Genomic DNA, 21,779 nt, shown 5'->3' with positions numbered 1-21,779 from the left:
AAAAATTTCTTCCTTAGAAACTCCATCCTTCGGTTGAGCAACTTCTTCTTTAACCGCCTCTTGTACCTCACCCTCGTCTTCGACATCTTCTACCTCAACAACATCTTCATCTTGAATGGCTTCTCTTTGAGCTTGGCTCCTCAAAACTCCTCTCTTGTAATGTAGTGCCGGACCTCAAGGTGATGGCATTGATTCCATCTTTGGAGTTAGGTAAGGGTTGAGAGGGAAGTGCACTAGAGCTTGAAGGTTGAGTATTGGAGGTAGAGGATGGGTCCATACGGGATATAAGAGTTTGGAGAGTAGAGGTGAGATGGTGATGCTAGAGGCAACTGTGGCTTGAAGCTCTTTTTGCCCTTGAAGAACAGAGCGAAGGGTTTCATCTTGGTTGCAGGAAGAAGGAGGGTAGGTAATTTGGGAGACTTGTGGTTGGGTGAGTTGAGGTGCTTGAGCTTGCCTTTGGTGAGGTGGTTAGTACCTTTGACGTTGGTTTTATTGTTGGTAAGGAGGGTTTTGTTGATACCGATTTTGTTGGTAATTGTTGTTCCACCTTTGGTTTCCACCATTGTCTCTTCCTCCTTAGTTGTAGTTGTCTCTCCATCCTTGATTGGGGTTATCTTGCCAACCTTGGTTGTAGTTACCACCTTGATTATAGTTATCGCCTTGTTGATAATACCCTTGATTTGGATGGTTGTAATAGACATTGGTGGCCGCCAAGGTATTGTCTTCTTGGAGTTGTAGACATTCATCAGTATAGTGAGAATAACAGGCACAAATTTCACATACTCTTTAAGGAACTAACTGTTGACATTGTTGTTGTGGAGGAGGTGGAGGTTGTTATTGATTGAGTTGGAGTTGCTTGAGGATATTGGTCATCTCTCCCAAAGTCTTGGTGAGGGCAAACTCAATACTAGACGAAACTTCCACAATAGCCTTGGGATGATTATTCCTGTGCCTTGCATGTTGGGTAGACTCAGCTAAATCGGTGATAAGTTGCCACGTTCCCCGCCGATTTGTACTTTGTCAAAGAGCCATTACTCGAAGCATCCAGAAGGATCTTATCTTGAGGCTTCATGCCTTGGGAAAAGTAACTAATAAGTACCAACTCGTCAATCATGGGATGGGGGCACGAATCAAGGGGCTTCCTAAAACATTCTCAATACTCATAGAGAGTTTCTGATTCACCTTGAATGACGCAAGAGATTTCCTTCCTCAATCTATCCGTGACCTCCAGTGGAAATAACTTATCCAGAAATTCCCTTCTAAGCAAATCCCAATTAGTAACAACATTCTCGGGTTGAGTGTAGAACCACTCCTTTGTCCTTCCCTTAAGAGAAAATAGGAAGGCATATAACCAAATGGCAACTCATCCGCACCATACCACCTCGTAGTTGAACAAGCAGTTTGAAAGTCTCTAAGGTGCTTGATGGGATCTTGAGCGGGTAGACCATGGAACTTAGAAGTAGATTAATCAATGAAGTCTTTAGCTCAAAATCGGCATTCAAATTCGGATGACATGCTTGAAATAGTTGGAGAGTGAAATCCGGAGCTCCCGCCTCCTTGAGAGTGATTCTTCTAGGAGCGGCCATAGTATCGGTACCTAAATCAATGGAAGAGACGTCAATAGATTTAGTGGGAGAAGAGTTAGTTTCTTCCTCAAATGACGCTTCGGATTCAAACCTCGGGTAAGATTGGTGAATTGGGTTAAACCCCTTCACCACCCTCGAAAGCCCCCGGTGCCGAGCTCGCCTAATATGTGAAACGGTTCTTTTAATTTCAGGATCAAATGGGGCTAAGCTCGGATCTAGTAATAAACGTGTCATTCAATAAAAGAAACATAGAGCTCATGGCAACAAAATATATTAAGCAAAATAAATAATAGCTACTACTAATAACCAAAAAGCACACAAGTAAAAGATGCAATTATGCAAATATGAATATATTTACACCAACCAATAACATAGCACACATATGCAACTCCCCAGCAACGGCGCCAAAATTTGACAAGCGGATAAATGTCGGTCAAGATTACCAAAAAGGTTTTTCCCAAATCAAGTCGCGCAGTATACTCTCAACCGACAAGATTTTTGCTGCCAGAGTTAAAAAGTATGTCACAATTAAATTCAATAACCAGGAGTAGAATCTTGAGTCATTTCCCTAGGAATTGACACAAGATGCAATTTATTGGTTAGGAATTTCCTGGAGATTTTTGAATTTAAGAACAAGAAAAATAAATAACTAGAATTTAGAGCAATAGATAACTAGCAAGAGTTGTAAAATAATCAAATATAAAAAGTCTTGGTTAGGGGTGAGAATCAGAATTTTTATCCTTATTGTCTTTCCCAAGTGTGATGGTAAAAGCTCATTGCGCTCACTTAGTTATCCTCTAACGATTGAAGGAAAGTCAAGTGAAACAATTAACTTTTAGCTCACAAGTCCTAGTCACTTCGTAGAGAAGAACTAGAGTTGGTGAGTTTCAAGCTAATTGGCAATCTTCATTTACCAATCAACACTGGAATATAACAATTCAAGTGGCTCTAATTACTCAACCCCAAACCAAGCAAGGAAATCTACTCCATAATCATGGATGACATTTCCTCAAACACTTGGTGAATAAAGATAAAAGACATGATGATAACTAAGAAAATAACTCAATTCAAATTACCACTAACAAAAATCAACAATAACAAAACAAGCAATAACAATGGATGTGGAAATAACTCAATGCATTAACAAAATTCAATAGTAACAAGATCCAAACATGAATTCAAGTAACCAAATAGAAAAAAGTACTAAAGCAATTAGAGAAGAAACTATAAGGAAAATGATTAGAAATGAAGGTAACCACAGCTTCTCTCCAGATCCAAATTGAAAAGTAAACTATGAAAACCAAAAACCCTAGAGAGAAGTAGGAGTTTCTCTTACTAGAATTCAAAACTAAAAAAACTAAGCTAAAGTGTAAAAGTGTCTGTCCCAGCTCCATTCCCAGCGTATTGTCCTCATTTTTCGGCCTGAAACTAGGTCAGAATCAGCCCAAAAATTGCCCCCAGTGAATTCCCTTAATTGCAGCACGTGACGCTCGTCACGTGTACGCGTTAGACAAGCGTACGCATCGGTGAGCTCTGCACTGGCCACGCGTACGCATTAGTCACCCGTACGCGTCAGTGGACGACGCTCTTAGTCACGCGTACCCGTCGCCTGGAAGATGGCTTGTCACGCGTACGCTTCAGCCATGCACGCGCATCGATCCCAACTTCTCAAATCTTCAATTTATTGTGTTCCTTCCACTTTAACATGCTTCTTTTCCATCCTTTAAGCCATTCCTGCCCTATAAACTTTGAAATCACTTAACACACGAATCACGGCATCAAATGATAATAAGAGAGGATTAAATATTAGTGTTTTTAAGGCTTAGGAAACATGTTTTCAATCATAGAATAAAAATGAGAAGGAATCTTCAAAACATGCAATTTACATGAATAAATGTGAGGATAATTGACAAAATCTACTCGATTCGATACAAATTAAGTCATAAAATAGTGGTTCATCATCCCTTTTTAAATATTTTTATGCAGTTTATACTTTTCTCAAATTTAAACCCTAACCTAAGGTAAATTCAATTTATCAGATACAGTGCAAGTTTTTTCAATTCCTTGATCGTTGGTTTCTTCTCCCTCCTTCTCAGTGTTACCACTGAAAAATTAATAAAGTATGCTAATTGTTTGATTTTAAATATTGTTGATAATGTGTAATTTTCTCACTTAGTATGATTCTTAAACTCTATAATATCTATGAATTTTTTTTTAGTACTGGTTATGCACTAATTTTGTTAATTTTTATTCATGATTTAACAACTGTTTTTTAGTGTAATTGTGTTGTTCATTACTTTTATAAAAATCACATTGTAATGCGACCAAAGAAATCAAATCATATATATACAAATTCACTATTTATATTTTTTAGTTATATTTTTCGTCTAGTTTTTTTCTGGCCAAATGCAGTTTCAGTGCCTAATTTCACAATATGTGTTAATTTAGAGACTTTGGTGATGAAATAAAATGATTCAATTGAAAATAAATATTAAAATTATAAAAAAAGTACCAAAAGAGTACAAAGAGAATACATGTTTATCTTTAACAGAATAAGGTCTAACTAATTCTAAAGAGTAGAATTTATTAAGTATGATTAATTGGAATAATAATTAATTTAATTACTCACTATTAATTAAATTCATGTGTCTAATTTGGAAATAATATATTTATGTGTATTTTGTATATGTCCTTTGCTTTTAATCCATTACCATTGGTTTTGCAGATCAACCCATTTCTTCCCTTCTCAAACAAGCATTTTAGCTATTTTTTAGGTAAGCCGCATATTATGATTATTTAAAATACGTCTCATAAAAAGATAATTTTTTGCAACCCTAATGATCTCTCTCTAATCAAGAAAATTGACAGTTTGTTTACTGAATTATTTATTTGAAACTAAGAAAGAATTTAGTTCAAGGATAAAGTAAAAATGGTAGGTGCTATCGGCGGTGATGAAGTTGTTAATTTTTTTTTACTGTTGACTACTTTTTGTATTTAAAAGACTACTTTTTTGACCATTCACTAACTCTTTTTCCTAATATTCCTTGTCTAGGAACTAGATCTGCATGCATCAATGCTGCAACTTTGGCTCTTGCCGATGCTGGGATCCCCATGGATGATCTTGTAACTTCATATAGTGTTGGATACTTATAGCACCCCTTTGCTTGGTATGCATCTATTTTACTTTAATTTTTTAATTGGCTAAATTCAAGTTTGTGTTTTCTTTTAAACTGTTCAACTTTTGATTTAGTTTTGTGGCTTTGTAATTATTGAGACTTGTATGAATATAGACAGATTTAAATTATGTAGAAGACAGTGCTAGAGGTCCTGATGTTATTGTTGAAATTCTGCTAAAATTGGATAAAGTTACACTTCTTTAGGTTAATTTTTATGGCATTATTTTATTTTTTATATTTCTTTTAGTCAATAATGTAAGTTAATTTCAGACTTTTCTTTTTTGTTATCTCAATATGAATTATTTCTTTTGTTGTTGGCTATAGATAGATTCTAAACTATCAATTGACATTTTGAAAAATGTTATGAAACTGACATCTAAAGGCTGCAAAGCAGTTACAAATTATATCCGAGAAGTAAGTGTTGTACCTTAATTTTTTTGATCATTCTCGAAAGAGTCAAATAATGACTTATTAATTTCTTAGCTTAATGTCTTGCTTAGCAGATTTTATTGGAGCATACAAAGCAACTGGAGTATCGATGAAGTGTATAATTCAGTGGCTGAAGTTATATGTCATTTTTGCTATTTACCTGAAAATATTTTTGCATGTGGATTGTCTGTATAACAAGAAATGTAGAGCTTGATAAATTCATTTTGTCTTGGTACTTTCAGGCTTTTAGGTTTCTGTATTATTTTAGTAAAGTTTGATATTTATTTTGTAATAGTTTTATTTGGTAATTTTTTTTAATATTAAACCCATTTAATCTAGGATATTTGCTTTTCAATACTAAGTATTAGTTAATTTCATATTTTTATACTATGGATAATACGTATAAAAATATGATTATTTTTTTTAATATTATATGATGTAATTTTATATTAAGGAGTATTTTTATTATGATATTTTTTTTAATTTAACTTTTATCGTTAGCCACGAAAAAAAGTGTGGCAAAAAGCCCGACCTGACCAATTTTATCACCAGTAAAGTGTGGCAGAAACAATTATTTTATTGTGCATTCTTTTATTTTGCCACGAAAAAGAGCGTGCCAAAATTGTGACTAACAAAATATTTTCACAGATATTAAAATTGTGGCCATCGGAGTAAAAAGCGTAACTAATTAAAAACGTATCCCCCTCTTTAACCACGAATATTTATTTGTTACAAAAGTATAATTGCCAGAATTTTTTAAAATTTAGCCACAAATTTTTCCCGTGACTAAGTCCCTATTTTTGGTAGTGGAATCCCTGAGCAAAAGAAGCTCTATTTATTTGACTAAACCATGCATAATATTTCTATAATCAAGTCAAATTATAACATTTGGTTAAACAAACTTTCAATCCAACAATGCAAGTTGCATCAAAGTATAACTGGAGTGAAGCGTAAAAGAGAAAACTATATTGTTATACGGTTTATAGTGTTTAGATTGGATTGTTATAATTCAATTTATGCTTTATATATATATATATGGTGAGTTCTACCCAACCCTTTTCTATTTCAACATGTAAATTACCTCTCGTGACATGGCATGTTTTAATTGGATGCTTAGTTTTAGTTTGAGTTAATTTAACTCAATAAGAATTAATATCTTAACTAAAGTAGGGTAATTTTGTAATTAAATATTTTTACAAGAGAGATAAACATATAATTTCTATAAACATGAATAAGTAAAATTATATTATTATCATTGTGCAGAAATTCAATTCACCCCGATCCCATTTCTCTCTGAAATTGAAAGAAAAAATCAACTCAACTCTCTACAATGGAAAGTTGTTTCCAATTCCAATGAAGATAATTTTGCTGGAGAAAAAACGGAAAAAACTGTGAGCATCTGGGAACTTGTAGAGCACCCAGACTACTCCTTTTGTTTTGGTGATATTGTGTTTGCGGCTCAAATGATAGTAGCTATCTCACGGCTTGCTCAGACTCAAAATCAATCATCCCCATTCAGAGTTCAGAGCTTGGGCTTCAATGGCGACGAAGAAGCAGAACGATGATAAAAACCAAGAAGGCGGGCTTTACTCACTAGTGCCCCCCCAGTCCCCAACCTTCGTTCTCACCGTCGAAGAAGCCGTACGCTCGCCGTCGTTCTCACCCTCAAGCAGCCGACTCGCTTTCGCCCTTCCCTCAACTCCCCTTTTCTAGCAAAACAGTTATGGAACTGCCCTCCTGAGGTTTTTTTTTATAACTTATTTTTCATGAATTTGATTTGCCTGAATTATGATACAGTTCTGAATTTATTTGTTATTGATTTGATATTGTTTGGAAATTTTGTTATTGATTTGATATTGTTCTGAAAATTTTCATGATTTTTTGTTTCTTCAATCTGATATAGTTCTAAAATCTGAGATAGTGAGCGTGGTCAGAGAAATTCTGACCTATACCGAGAGCAAATCTCTCTCATGTTCTAAGCCAATCTGTTAACCATAACTCACAGAGCCGTCAGCCAATGCTAACCTTGTATTAGTTAGATAGTTTCAAGGGTTGGTTTCATGTTAAACTGATTCATGAAATACTTACTTAATTTCTTGTGTAAGATAATGGCAAGTCAGTGACTGACTTGAAGATGGTTCAGCTATGCCGAGTTAGAACTTGCCACTGGTGGATTCTCTGAGGCCAACTTCCTGGCTGAGGGGGGATTTGGATCCGTTCACAGAGGGGTTCTACCAGATGGACAAGTCATTGCTGTCAAGCAACATAAATTGGCTAGTTCTCAGGGTGACCTTGAGTTTTGCTCAGAGGTAGAAGTCCTGAGTTGTGCTCAGCACCGAAATGTTGTTATGCTGATTGGATTCTGTATAGAGGATAAGAGAAGGATACTAGTTTACGAGTACATATGCAATGGATCATTGGATTCACATTTATATGGTGATTTCTCTTGCTCTCTTGCATCCGAACTTCTGTTCTTACAGAATTTTTTTCAATTGCACTAGACTATAATATCATACTTATGTTTGCTACTTTGATTTTTATTAATCTGATGCCAACTAAAAGCAGGTGGTGAAGTAGGATTAATGTGACGATGTTTTTTTATTTTGAATACAGTGATTGAAACAAGACATATATTTTCCTGATATGATAAATTAGTCTAATATTTCAAACTATTTCAGGGAGACAGCGAGAACCATTAGAATGGGCTGCACGTCAAAAAATTGCCATTGGAGCTGCTTGTGGGTTACGATATCTTCATGAAGAGTGTAAAGTGGGATGCATTATCCACCGTGACATGCGGCCTAACAACGTTCTCATAACTCATGATTTTGAACCACTGGTATGGTAGTGCTTGCCTATTGTACAATGCATTCTTGTAGGTTTGTAGTTTACACTATAAAAGGCACCTTTACCTCACTTTTGAATATCCACCCATCTACATTTTTAAATTTACTTACCATTGGATGTAAAAGACAGAATTTTCTGAGTCTTGTATAGATTACATTCTAAACTCTGGTGTATGCTGAATTTGAGTTGGATTACATACATGCCTAATTTTTCTAACAGCATTATATTGTGATTTCAAGGTTGGTGATTTTGGATTGGCGAGGTGGCAACCTGATGGAGACACGGGTGTGGAAACCCGAGTAATTGTAACATTCGGGTATGTATTTGTGTTTGTCCTGAATGGTTTTCATAATCAAAACTTGTCTGAGAAATATGAACTCACAATTAAGATATGTCGTTATTGTGTAGGTATTTGGCTTCTGAATATGCTCAAAGCGGCCAAATAACTGAGAAAGCTGATGTTTATTCATTTGGGGTGGTATTGGTGGAGCTTGTTACAGGGAGAAAAGCTGTGGCTCTCATGCGGCCTAAGGGACAGCAGTGTCTTACTGAGTGGGTAAGTTATATTTGCAATTTTTACTCGAACCATTCTGTGAAAAATTTCACCCTTTATTTTATCCCCAACCAAACATTGCCTAAGAGTTAAAGTATGGCTATGTCTACAATTAACAATCAGAAATCCTATATTAATCCCCTTTTATGTTTCTGGTTATTCATGCCCAGTCTTGTCGAAATTTGAGTAAATGTCTTGATATTTAACAGGCACGACCTCTGTTGGATGAATATGCCATTGAGGAACTGATTGATCCAAGGCTGGGGAACCAATACTTAGAAAATGAGGTATATTGCATGTTGCATGCTGCATCATTATGCATACGGCGAGATCCTCATTCTAGACCACGCATGTCACAGGTAAACAAGTTCTTGAACTTATTTTTTGTTGGAAAAAATTGCTTTGAAGAATTCTCAATAACATATTTATTATAATTTGATCAAACTCTGTTTTAAGTTAAAATCAATAGGAAAAGCTAATGCTGCATGTTTAGATCATGTTTTTGAATTTGACCATGTTCCCTGCCTAACTGTTTTTAAAATTATTTCTGCTTGTTTATTCAAGGTTCTTCGTATACTGGACTGCGACATGGTCATGGACACAAGTTACATTTCAACTCCAAGTTATGATGTGGGAAACCGGAGTGGCCGACTCTGGTCGGAGCCGCTGCAGAGGCAGCACCATTACAGGGATCCTCTGTTAGAGGAGTCACTTGAATCATTCAGTGAGAAGCTATCTCTTGACAAATAGAGGCCTGCATATTGGGATAGGGACAACAAAGCAAGAAGGACTTCATGTGAAGATGACATTTAGAAAGGGGTTGATACTTGATCAAAATTGAGAATTGCTTTTTTCTTGTTATGCTAAATATGTTTATTTTCCCTCCTATTTTGTAATTTTGCATCTTTCTATCTATCTTTCTGCAGTGATCTAATTTTGCATGTGTATAATAGCAGGGTGAAAGTAGGATAGGTAAAAAAATATAGAAGTTTTTGAAATTCTTCAGGGAAAATCATGTACACACTATTGTGCCTAAAAGGGCCTCTTTGACTTGAGAGAGTTTATGGGGTCTTGAAATGAAATGAAATGGAGTAGCTTCTTCTAAGTTCAAAGATTGTTGGTTTAATTATCCCTTTTCACTTTCCATGTGCGTGTCCATGCACATGCATGCGTTGAGAAGCAAACAAACATGGTTTGATGGTTGTCATATGAAGTTCTGAACCAACTTGGACAGCGACACATACAAATCAGAGTTAGCCTTTTGCATCTATGAAGGGTACTAAAATCACAGGGTAATTAATAATGACACTTCACCTTTTTGAGTTTGAATGATATCAGAAACATTTTATTTATGAAAATGTACACTAAACTCTAATATATGCAAGTCTCATAACTCATGACACAATATCTTCATATTTTATAAAATATATCACTAATCTCAATATCTCATAATTAAAAAAGAGGTAAGTATAGACATGACAAAACAAAAGCAAAAAATGCTGAATATATAGTAGCAGTTAATGAGACTGATAGAGTTTATCCATTTTAAAAATCTTAAAATTTTGAAGCAATTGATAAAACCAAAAAATCTTGGTTGGCTGATGTTGACAATGTCCTATGCTTTTTTGAATTCTTGACTTCTAGGAATCATGTGAAGCAAAATTCATTGGTTGGCTGATGATGACAATCCTGAGAGGGTTCAGACAACATAAATTCATTGGTTGGCTTGCTTCCCTTTCTTCTAATGCTTCCTCATTTTAGACCTTGCGTATCTACAAGAAAATATTTAGGGACATAAGACATCAATCCTAGCTAGAGTATCTAAAATTAATAGAAACCATTAGGTTAGAAGTTACTCTATGTGCATGCCACCACGATCTGACGACGACAGCATGCTGCTCTGAAGCTGCTCCATAACCTTAGTAGCTTGTTCAACTTCCTGTAAAAGAATAAAGGTTAGTAAATTGATAAGGGGTAAGCAAGAAAAATTTACTACACTGACCAACAGGGGATTGAACAAGAACTATGACTCACATCAAAATCAGCAAATGTAACCGGCATTCCTCCTCTAGAATGGATTTTGACCATGTTGAATCCAGGATACCTGGAAAATGGATTTAAGACATTAAAGCTCGATAGTAAAAACTCAAAATCAAGTGAAAGATGAACATTGCAAGATCAAGATATAACAAGAACCAGTAGGTCCAGCACTGCTCCAATATGAACAACTTTACTATAGACACAACAACTCACACTGAGAAAGTTTGTCTCAGTTCATCTTCAGTGCAGTTTGGACCAAGATTTGCAATGAAGAGAGTAGAGCATGGTCCTCCATCAGGACCTCTTTCATGCTGCTCCTACAGAAAAAATATTGCAATAAAAAGATGAAAAATTGCAACCTCACTATTGAACGCGAAATGTGTTGATGCTTAATTGATAGCGGTTTTTGTTCTCAACAATAAACCTCGAAACTGGAACGGACCGGTCGATCGGATCGGTTTAACCGCAAACTAATAACACTAACAGACCGAGCAGGCATATAAAACTGGTAATTAAAAAACCGGCAAAAAATCGTTGAACCGCACAAAAGCCGACCGGTCGGATCGAACCAGAACCAGGCCGGTTTACACAAAAAAAGGGAAGCTCATTCGTTTCTTTCTCCCTTTCTCCGTTTCTTTCTTTCAGTTAAAGAAATCACCCAAACCCAACCACAAAACCCTAGCACTGTAAGCCTACACCACTGCCACAATGAGTGTCATACTGCCGCCGTCCGTCGCACTCACAGTTCGCTATCCGTCATCTAGCGTCCCTCGTGCTCCAAATCTTCAACCCCTGTTTGCTGTCACCAATCGCGGTTGCTTCCTTGACCTCGGCGTCCGTCGTCTTTGTCTGCTCAGCCCCACTTCCGTCGCCGTTTGTTTGCCGTTCACGTTCGCGTTTTTGATCGCATTCTTCGCCGTACGCGTTCGCTCGGCGTTCACCGTTCGCGTTCAATCACCGTTCACCGTTTGAGTTCGCGTGCGTCTGGAAGCCACAATGCTCTAATTCAAACTCTGCGACCAACCCGCGCGCTCCACATAGCCTTCAAACTGCTCTCTTTTGTCCCCGCCGTGAGTTCCCTAAACCCGCCACCAGACAATACACTCGCACAACACCAATACTCTTCTTCAAACTCTGCAACCTATGATTTATATTACAATAAGTACTTATTTTATTTGGTATTGGTTTGGATGTTTTGGTAGACTAAATTAAAGTTACAAAAGTTATGTTCTCTTCTCTATCACGATGAAATCAAGCTTTGAATTCTCTTATTTCGTTTTAATTTTACCACACTCAACATGTTTGATGAATTGCTTTAACCATATTTCTGGTTGGTTTTATACTTTCTAGCTTTTAGAAACTTATTAAGTTGATTGCATGTGAAATTAGAATAATTGGATCATAGTAATTAGGAAATTTTAGCTGTACAAATAGCATCTTTGCAGAAAACATGTTAGCATGATGATTGCACTTGCATTAGTGTTCTTCTGGTAAATGTTTAAACTGTTATTGTGAACTTCTTAATTTGCTAATTGTTCTTGTGTTCTTGTGTTATCTTTTTTTTTTGTTGTGATTTTCTGTTATTGAATTTCTTAAGTTGATTTGCTAAATTGTTGGGCTGCTGTTATCCTAATTTGTCAAATTGTTTGGTTGATGCGACTTCATTTGTTGGATTTTCTATTTAGGTCTTGTTCTTGTTTATTTGCTAACTTGTTGCTGTATATTTATTGTTTATTTGCTGGATATTGGTGATCATTGTATTTGAGATTGTTTTCTATGAAAGTTAGATGTGGTGTTGAAGTCCATGATTAGTGCATCCCTTTGATTTAAATTCTAATTTTGTTAGGACTTAATGGGTTGCATTGGTTAAACACTAATAAATATTTTATGTATGCGTTTTGATTTTTTAAGGAAATATGATATGACTATGATAAGGGTTTTATGGGCAATTAGGAGGTACATTGTTAGTGAGTGAGAACTATGGTAATATGTATGCGAAATGATAATTGAGCTCATCAAGCATTCATTCATTTTTAAATTCAATGACATGAAACCCAGTACATAGTCTGAGTTCCTTGAAGACCTCTATAAACTGGTTTTTTCATCTGATTTTATGTGCATTTCATCCATGCACTAGTTTTGGTTGTTTATTCTGATTAAAAAGGCATTAAACAGCTGGCTGTGCATGGTTAATTTGCATATGTTTCTCCCTGTGTTCCCGCATGTTGCTGAATTGGTAATCAATAAGTTCGCCTTTTTGCTGTAAATCGGTACTTTACTAGGATTTGTTAAATTTGTTGCTGTAACTTGCACTTGTTGCTGAATTTATTGCGTCTCAGTCACAGAATCAGAACAGAATGCTCAGTCAGTGCTTGAATACTTGGCTTTGCTCACTGATTGTATTTGATGATAAATTTTAAGTTGATAACTTTTAAAATTTACATTTGCACTGCCCATGTTACTGATTCACTATTCTTTCAGTTCTTTTTGTTGTTGTTAATCATCATGATGAGGTTTGTTAAAATTTGAACTGCCTATATTACTGAGTGTTCCTTCAGTGCTTTTGCTTGTTGTTACTCATTGTGGTGAACTTTGTTAAAATTTGCACTGCCTATGTTACTGATTCACGGCTTCATGCCTCTCGTAATTATCAATGGCATGAACTCCGAACCAAAGCCCCAACTCTTTGTAAAAAATTGTAATGAAAGCTTATTGGGACTTTTTCTTCTACTTAAGGTATGAATCAGAATGATGAGGCCAAGTTGTGAATACACTAGTGTCAACGGACCATAATATGTATTGAATTTGTGACATCAGAAGGGTGTAATAATAACAATAATGGAGTCATGTTACTTGAATATTGAGGTTTAACATTTAAACTCTCAGCTTTTCAGCCCTGTTTGATTCTTCATCTCAGTCAATTGAATCAAATCAACCATGCTTTCTTTTTATTTTTCTCTTAGTTGATTCTTAATTTTTCTAATGTATGTAGCTTTCTGAACCAGGTGGATCAGATTATGTAGTTTTCTTTATTTGGGATATTTTCGGAGATGCATTAGAAGAGCTATTTTATTATTATGTTTGGTATAATAATATTCACATGTTCTGTATGCTTGTGATTGTTTCGGTGTTGATGGTGGCCCTCTTATCCAACTGCTCTTGTTCTGTAGTATGCTTAATTTTATAAGTATTAAGGTTAGACAGATATTTTGTGTTGTATTTTGCTACAACTGAACCCTAAAGAGTTGGTAGAGGATTTGAAGAAACTTGTATTTGTATAGTATTCATTTATGTGTGTATTCTAGCCTGAGTTTTGCGCTGTTGATGCTTGTGGTTACTAATTCTGAAATTTTAAAGTTGTGCTTGATTTTTGGTTCTGAATATCTTATCTTCTGTGACTAGGAAATAGGAATAATTTGTTTTGGTTAATTACTTAATCTTGCTCATAATTTTTGTTAGCTGTATTTTGAATTTTGTTTGCTGTGACTTAGAATCATTTTGTTTGAAATAAAAAACCCCAAGCCTTAGAGGGTAGAGAAGGAAGAAGAGGAATTGGTTGAGAAATACATTGAATCAATCAAAATGAGATGATTCTGTTATGACATGAGGTGAAAGCCAAGTGAATTACAATGAGAAAGGAAATTACTATTATAAACTAACTAACAAAAGTTGTTAGCATGTACTCCTTCTTACTAACCTCTAGCTATAACTAAGCTAATTATAACTAATTTGTGCTGACCCATTACTAACTATAATTAAGAAAGTCCTTACTAAGATATATACATACCGTAACTCCTATCATTATCTCTAATTTTCTTTTTTTTTAAGCTATTTCTTTTTTCTTTGATCTTCATCATCTCTAAATTATGCTTTCTAGAAAACTGCTGTTGCTGTGCTGATTTGACCTTGATCACTAATGCTAAGTTTGTCTCTGAAGTGTAGAAAGTTTTATAAGTGTATAATCTTTGTGAAAATATCATCCACTTGCACAGTTTTTGAGATTTGGTATATTCCGATTTCTTTGTTATTTACATGATTTCTAAAAAAATACAAGTATGTCTTAAAATATTTAGACTTATAATGTAAAATAGGATTGACAGCTAATAATACTGCACTGAAGTTATCACAGTATATCATTGGAACTTCTATTAAAGAGATATTTAACTCATCATAGTTTTTAATCAGATCAATTTTTCTACTATATCTACTATACTCCTATAGTATCCTTTTATACTTGTCCTAGTCACAGTCGTTAACTTGTTAATGCCTAAGACACCAATTTTGAATCAATAAATACACATTATTCAATAATAGACTTTTTATCATTAAGATCCTTAACCTAAGTTGTTCATGATTTTTAGTTCTGCATGTCTTATTTTCTGTGACTGGGGAATAGGAATCATGTATTGTGGTTAACTACTTAACTTTGTAATTTGATCTTCGTTAGCTGGAATTTGAATTCTGTTTGCTGTGACTTGGAATCATTTTGTAGTATTTATATTGGTTTATTCTAGCCTGAGTTTTGTGCTGTTCATTGTTTGCTTGATGTCCTTTAATTTTGTTCTGAACTGAGTTATTGGAATTAAAGTATGTAATTGGCATAAGAGTAGATATAATTTTGATCAGACACACCTTCGATGTTGTTGTGTTATTTTTCCGAACTTTTCATGTTATAGTTGCTGATGTCGTGTTGTTGTTGGTGTTTTCTTTTGTTTTTTTATTTTATCTTCTTGCAATTAATTAGTGACAGAAAGAGTAAGCGTTGTGTACCAAATATTAAAAGATGATTACGTGGGATTATGGAAAGCATTTGTCAGCGAGTTGCTGTATAGAAAAACGAAAAGTTGGTAAGCAACGGTTGCTTTGTTGAATTGGGTCTCTGCACAAGTAGATGGAATTTGACTTCAAATCTGTGAAATTAATATAATCCACTTATAGTAATTATAATATTTTCTTGTTGTTATAGTTATCTTTTACTTGAGCTCACAACTATAACATGTTTTGGGTGGACGTTTCTGTTTCTGAAACGGGAAAATCCTTGGTTTTTCAGCTGCTGCCTCTGCATTTTATACTGACTTTAACCTGTTTTTTTTTTCTTTTTTTTTTCTAATGTATGTGTTTTTTTCTGTGCAGGGGTTTACCTTCATGACCCCACCGCATTTCTTGCAGCTGTTGATCCTACTCTTGTAACCTGGTTGGAGGGTAGTGTTAGATATCAAACCAGTGGCATTACACGAGGTCTTACAATACTGTACAACAAACAGAAAAGGTGCTGTTATGCTGGTTTGAAATTTATCTTCAACTATTTGCATTTTGATAAAAGAGATGTCTTGGAGCAATGGTTGAGTTATCTTTGTATGACCTTAAGGTCACGAGATTAAGTCGTGTAATTGGTCATGGATGCATTTATTATGTTAGACTGTATAAATTACATCCTCTAGGAATGGTGCTTTTGCACGTGGTTTTTTTTTTTCCTTTAATTTTTGCAGTTTAATCCAGTATATATGAATTCATTACTTGATATAGAGTAAACTTTTCCAGAATTGCAAAGGGTAAGATTCGGTAAGAGTTTGAAATGTATTAGACATAAGAATGCCACACTCTTCTTGTTACTAGCTGATGTTATGTATACCTAATAATCATCTTGCATGTTAGAGGATGAGATCCTGAAAACTGTAACTATATGAACTCTTTTCTGAATCTTGGGCACCGATATTATAGTACACATTTTCAACTAGACAGCATACTATATTCAGGTAGTGAGGATATTATATGGAGTACGGACTATGACATTATTTTGACTCTTTCATTCCTCTGATTTATTGTATTTAATGTAGTTTTACTTATGCTCTTACTGAGAAAAGAAATGATATTTAAAAATAAAAAAAGGTGAGGGGAACCTGGGACATGGATGCGTCTTAAATTGATACTCCGTTGTCTCTTATTTGAATTGTGTAGAACATAGATTTATTGAGGACTCCATCGAATTGTTTATACTAAGAAAGAACAAAGTATAGAACTGAAGTCTGATTTATATAGGCTTGGATGAAATAAATGCACATAATTTTTGGATATTTTAAATAACAGTTTATTATTGGTTAGTGATGTATTATGGGATAAATGTAGTTACTTGTATTAACTGAACTAAATGCTATACATGTTGAATCTGGATATGATTTAATGCTAATTATTATGGATGTTTAGTTTTAGTTTGAGTTAATATCTTAGCTAAAATAGGACAACTTCGTAATTAAATATTTTTATAAGAGGACTGGATATATAATTTCTGTAAGCATTAAAAAAGTTAAGTTATATTTTTTTATCATTTTGCAGAAACTCAATGCACCTCAGCCCCATTCCTCTCTGAAATTGAAAGAAAAAGGCAATCAAGCTCTACCCACCCATTTACCCAGCCCCGCTGCCCGCAGCACTGCAGCCACGCCAACCACCGTAGCCACCTCAATTTTGGTGAGAATGTCATTCTATTTCGTACAGACCATTACAAATGAAATTCTAAAGTGATGAAATCATTGATGCTCATTTTTAAAAAAAAATTAATCTAAATATATGTTGTTATGCTTAGATCTTTAAGATACAAAGAAGATAGTCAACCAAATGAGGGACATAAAAGTAAATACAATTGGATGGATTGTATTAAAAACTTTTAGTTCCTTAAAAGGTGTTGCTGTATTTTATGTGAATTAGTGATAATTTTTGTAGTCTACATATCTGTGAAATGTTAATTGTGTCGTGATGTGTTTGTTTTTTTTATAAATTGGAGGTGTATCTTCGTTTTTGGGAGATGGATCCGTCGGATAGCGATTTTTTCGGATCAGACTCCGATGTTGGGTTCCCTAGAGGAGACGATCTAGACTTTTTAGACGACGATTCAGAGGCTGATGAAGATAGACCTCAAGATAAGAGAACAGCAGAGCTGTCACGAGAAGATATCATGCAACTTCAGTTTACAGATGAGGAAGCTGTCTATCGATTCTACAAGACTTATGCAATGATACATGGTTTCGCTGTGAGGTTGGATGAAGTCAGACGCGATAGTGATGGTTCCGTAATTATGCGCCAAATTGTTTGCAATCGGGCGGGCTCAAGAAAGGAAGTGGTTAAAAAGGACGAAAGAATCAGGGACCACCGACCCCTAACTCGAAGTTGTTGCCCGGCTAGAATTCGTGCAAGACTAGATACAAAAATTCAGCAATGGAAGGTTGTTTCGTTCTACGAAGAGCACCCTCATGAATTAGTTGCTCCACTCGACGTTACCATGATGCCTGAGTATCGCACATTCAGTGTCTCGGATAAAGCTCAGGCGAAGAATTTGCACGACATAGGCATCAGGACCTGTCACATCTTGGGATACTTGGCTGCTCAAAAAGGTGGATATGCAAACTTGCCATTCAATCAAAAAGACATGTACAACCTCATTACTCAATATAGGAAGGAAAAGGTGAAGGGTGGTGATGCAAATGCTGCAATAAGCTATCTGAGAGGTAAAGCTGGGAACGATTCTTATTTCTTTGGCAAGTACACATTAAGTAATGAGAATCGATTAGAAAATTTGTTCTGGGCTGATGGGACTAGCCGCATTGATTATGAGTGCTTTGGGGATGTATTGACATTTGATTCGACTTACAATAGGAATGTCTACAATAAACCACTTGTTATATTTTTTGGTAGCAATCATCATGGGCAGATCGTCATATTCGGTTGTGGTCTTCTTGTTAATGAGGATATTGGTTCATACAAGTGGCTCTTGGAAACTTTTTTGGAAGCAATGGGGAGTAAACACCCTACGGCAGTTGTCACCGACGGAGATCTTTCAATGAGAGAAGCAATTAAACAGGTCTTTCCTTCTGCAACACATCGACTATGTGCATGGCACTTACATAGGAATGCATGCGAGAAGGTTAAGAACAATGGATTTCTAATGGACTTCAAGCAATTGATTTATGCCAATGTGAGTGTTGAAGAGTTTGAGGTCAGGTGGGAAGACATGGTGGACAGGTATAACTTATCAAGCAACTCTTGGGTCGTCCAAACCTATGAGATGAGGAATCTATGGGCTCTTGCATATTTGAGGGACCAATTTTTTGGGCGAATCAGGACAACATCCCAGTGTGAAGGGATTAACTCTCTAATAAAAGCATATGTGAGAAAGAAAGATACCCTTCTTGAATTCATCAATAACATGGAGACCGTGGTTAGCCATTACAGGAACAATGAAAGAGTCGCAGAGTTCAATAGTAAATATACCGCTCCAGTACTTGTGACTTCTTTGCCGACACTTGAAGATTTTGCTGCAAAGACTTTCACTCGTAACATGTTTCGGGAGGTCAGGAAGAAAATTGAGGATGCTTGTGCAATGAATACAGAGTTGGTAATTCAGGATGGTGGAAAACTATACTTCAAGTGTAACATTTTTGGAGTGCCAGAGATTCATCATGTGGTTGAGTTTGACAGAGTTCGGGGGATTCTCCGTTGCAAGTGTCTGTGGTTCGAAAATAGAGGAATTCCCTGCATGCATATATTCGCCTGCCTAAAGCACCAACACGTTGAAGTTATTCCAGAAAGCTTAGTGTGCAAGCGTTGGACGAAGAATGCCAAGAGTGACTTCATGAAGTCAAACGTCGATGATCCAAGTGATTCTGATAAGGTACTAAAGTGTCGTTTGGGTGTGTTAGGTGCTGAGTGTTCTAGGTTGATGGATTTGGCCTGTAAGAATTCAAGTGATTTTGTCGAAGTAATGAATAGTGTTGTCGACACAATTACAAAACTCCAAAAGCGAGGTGAAAATCCACGTAACGCTAACTTAGACGATGACTGTGTTGGTGACCCATTGGTGGTGAAGAGTAAGGGAGCTCCCAAGAAAAACTCAAAATTCAAGCAACAGAGAAAGTGTTCAAACTGAAGTGTGACAGGGCACTACAACAAAAGTTGTCCTAATGCTCCTGGTAGAATCCCAAAGGAGCCAGTAGACGATTATACAGAAACGAATATCAGCAGCATCCTCCCTAAGGTATCTCATACTATAACTATGTCTAGACATTTGTTGTATGCTGATCCGTCATATTATGTTATGGATTTATAAACTATGTTACTCTCATGCATTTGTAATGGACTGTGGTGTTTGCTTTGGGATCAGCACAAAAGACATGACAGTGTGAAAAATCAGCATAAGATGGAAAAAGATAGGAACATTGGTGGTGGAACAGCACCAACCTCAGCAGCTAAGTCGGCTTTTATTGATCAAGTGAAAACATCAAGTCTTGGTCCCAATATCCCGGTTTGTGCGTCTACAAGTAACGAAGAGTCCGGGATGAGTTCCATACTAGCTGGGTCGTTTGTTGTGGCCCCTGAAACTGGAATGGCAGCTTGAAGATGATTCAGATTTTTGGATGATTGGTTATTTCGTTCCATTTACTAATTACCTTTTATTGATGATTGTATAGTTTGCATTCATTGATTGAATTGACATTTATTGAACTAGGAAGATTATGTCATTTTGCTTATTTACTATTAAATTTGTAGAAATTACTTTTCGACTTATTCTATCAATAAACGAATTTGAGCTTAATGCTAGTTCATTTGAAGTGTCCCCATGTACTGTAGTAAGTAATTACGTATACGAATGTTAACCACCAAATTATAACTACGAACGCTAACTCGTGTCTTCTATTTACTACCGTGTCTTTTCCCCTTGCCTTTGCTGCGTTTTTTATTTCTATAATTCTATTTCTCTTTAAAAAAGATATTCATGTTCAGAATGACTATGTTAGTTTTAAAAAAAAGTTGAATGCAGGCCAAGGTAGCTACTGAGGAGTTAATCATTGTTTGAGATAATTTGTGGGAGAGATGCAAGATTCTGTTTACCCCAACTGCAGTTAAGGGATATCCATTCTACCTATATTGACAACTCACATTTGATATTATCTTAAAAGGTGGATACCTTCTTCTCAGCAATACAGGGCTTCTTGGTATTGTTTGCTTATGCCACTCTTGCCACATGTCAGTTCTTAAGTTTTGTGAGGTAGGTAAATACTTTCACCGCATTTGCTACACTATTTTGTTGAAAATTAGCTTTGCCAATTGGCCTCCTTGAAGAGTTAACTTAGTTTCCTATCATGCAAATTTTATACTTAATTTGTTCATTTGATCCAATTTTGCAGCATGCAGGGTTATATGGCATCAACCCAGTGGATGCTATTCAAATGGAGAATGGTGAGACCATTGCACAATGGACGAATTTATACCTATTAAAGTTTGGGGTAAGGTGATGTTACACAATTTAATGGTTGATGAGGCATTATGCAGAGTTTTTATATGGCCTGCTCTATCTTTTGCTTATTAATGTTGGATAAGTTTTCGGTTCTCAGTAAAACAGTCCTTTCTTTGCTGGTTTTGATTTTTCTGTTTTGAATACTTTGCACATATTAATGACTGAAAATGAGTAAACAATACTTGTACGTATTTATTTCCCACTTTTTTTGTTGTTCCCCCTTCCTTCCTTTCTTGAATTTCGTTTTACTATGATGCAAAAGAACTAATTGTATATCCCTTATTTACAACAGTCGCTTCAGTAGCCTTCTGATTTGATGCATCTTTTTTACAACTATTTACTTTCACTTTGTATATCTCTCTTGGCTCTTTCATTTTGCTTTATTTTTTTTTTACAAAAGTGAATGCTGTATGTTTTGTTCCATAAAATTTAATTCACTAGCTTGAAGTATATATCTTTTTTAGTATTGATTCTGAACTTAAAATCATGTATAATAAACTTGGTGAGCATTAACATCTATCTTACTTTTGCCTTCCTCTGATGGTATGGTAAACTGTGGTCTTGGCCATGCTTTTGAGAACCATTCTATATTGTTATGTTTGGCTAGAAGACAGTTGAGCTGATCGACTGCTTGGTTTTTTTTATGGCTTGCAAAACCTGACTACTGAATAAAGAAAAAGTGATTTTGTATGAGTTCTATTTTTTATATAAATGAAATAGCTAAAAGCTGACTTCTCCCTAGAGATACTCTTTATCGGCTTCTAAAGATGAAGAATCTGAATTTTTTTATTTTTTTGTTTTCTGTTTTTGCGGGATATTCTGACAATTCATATTAAAACTATTTGTCCCTGCACCGCAGT

General features: G+C 35.5%; 1 protein-coding gene and 1 pseudogene across 1 annotated transcript; both read left to right on the top strand.

Annotated features, from left to right (window-relative positions):
* Window positions 1-4,515: 4,515 nt before the first annotated feature.
* LOC112721206 (exosome complex component RRP41 homolog) lies at window positions 4,516-5,304 on the top strand. Its single transcript, XM_072205934.1, has 5 exons — window positions 4,516-4,534; window positions 4,639-4,709; window positions 4,877-4,951; window positions 5,087-5,176; window positions 5,266-5,304. The coding sequence occupies exons 1-5, from the start codon at window positions 4,516-4,518 to the stop codon at window positions 5,302-5,304; spliced, it is 294 nt and encodes a 97-aa protein (XP_072062035.1).
* A 2,127-nt stretch (window positions 5,305-7,431) lies between these two features.
* LOC112723840 (inactive protein kinase SELMODRAFT_444075-like) lies at window positions 7,432-9,553 on the top strand (annotated as a pseudogene).
* The last annotated feature ends 12,226 nt before the right edge of the window (window positions 9,554-21,779 follow it).

The sequence above is a fragment of the Arachis hypogaea genome, chromosome 11, assembly GCF_003086295.3.
Source record: "Arachis hypogaea cultivar Tifrunner chromosome 11, arahy.Tifrunner.gnm2.J5K5, whole genome shotgun sequence".
In the NCBI taxonomy this organism is placed as follows: Eukaryota; Viridiplantae; Streptophyta; class Magnoliopsida; order Fabales; family Fabaceae; genus Arachis; species Arachis hypogaea.
Note: the sequence above shows the minus strand (reverse complement) of the source record. Positions and strands in the feature narration are given on the sequence as shown.

Excerpts from the sequence above, each read along its gene's own strand:
- LOC112721206 (XM_072205934.1), top strand. Across the intron at positions 4,952-5,086 it reads TTCTGCTAAAATTGGATAAA|ATAGATTCTAAACTATCAAT; the intron begins GTTACACTTCTT and ends TGTTGGCTATAG. Across the intron at positions 5,177-5,265 it reads TTACAAATTATATCCGAGAA|ATTTTATTGGAGCATACAAA; the intron begins GTAAGTGTTGTA and ends CTTGCTTAGCAG.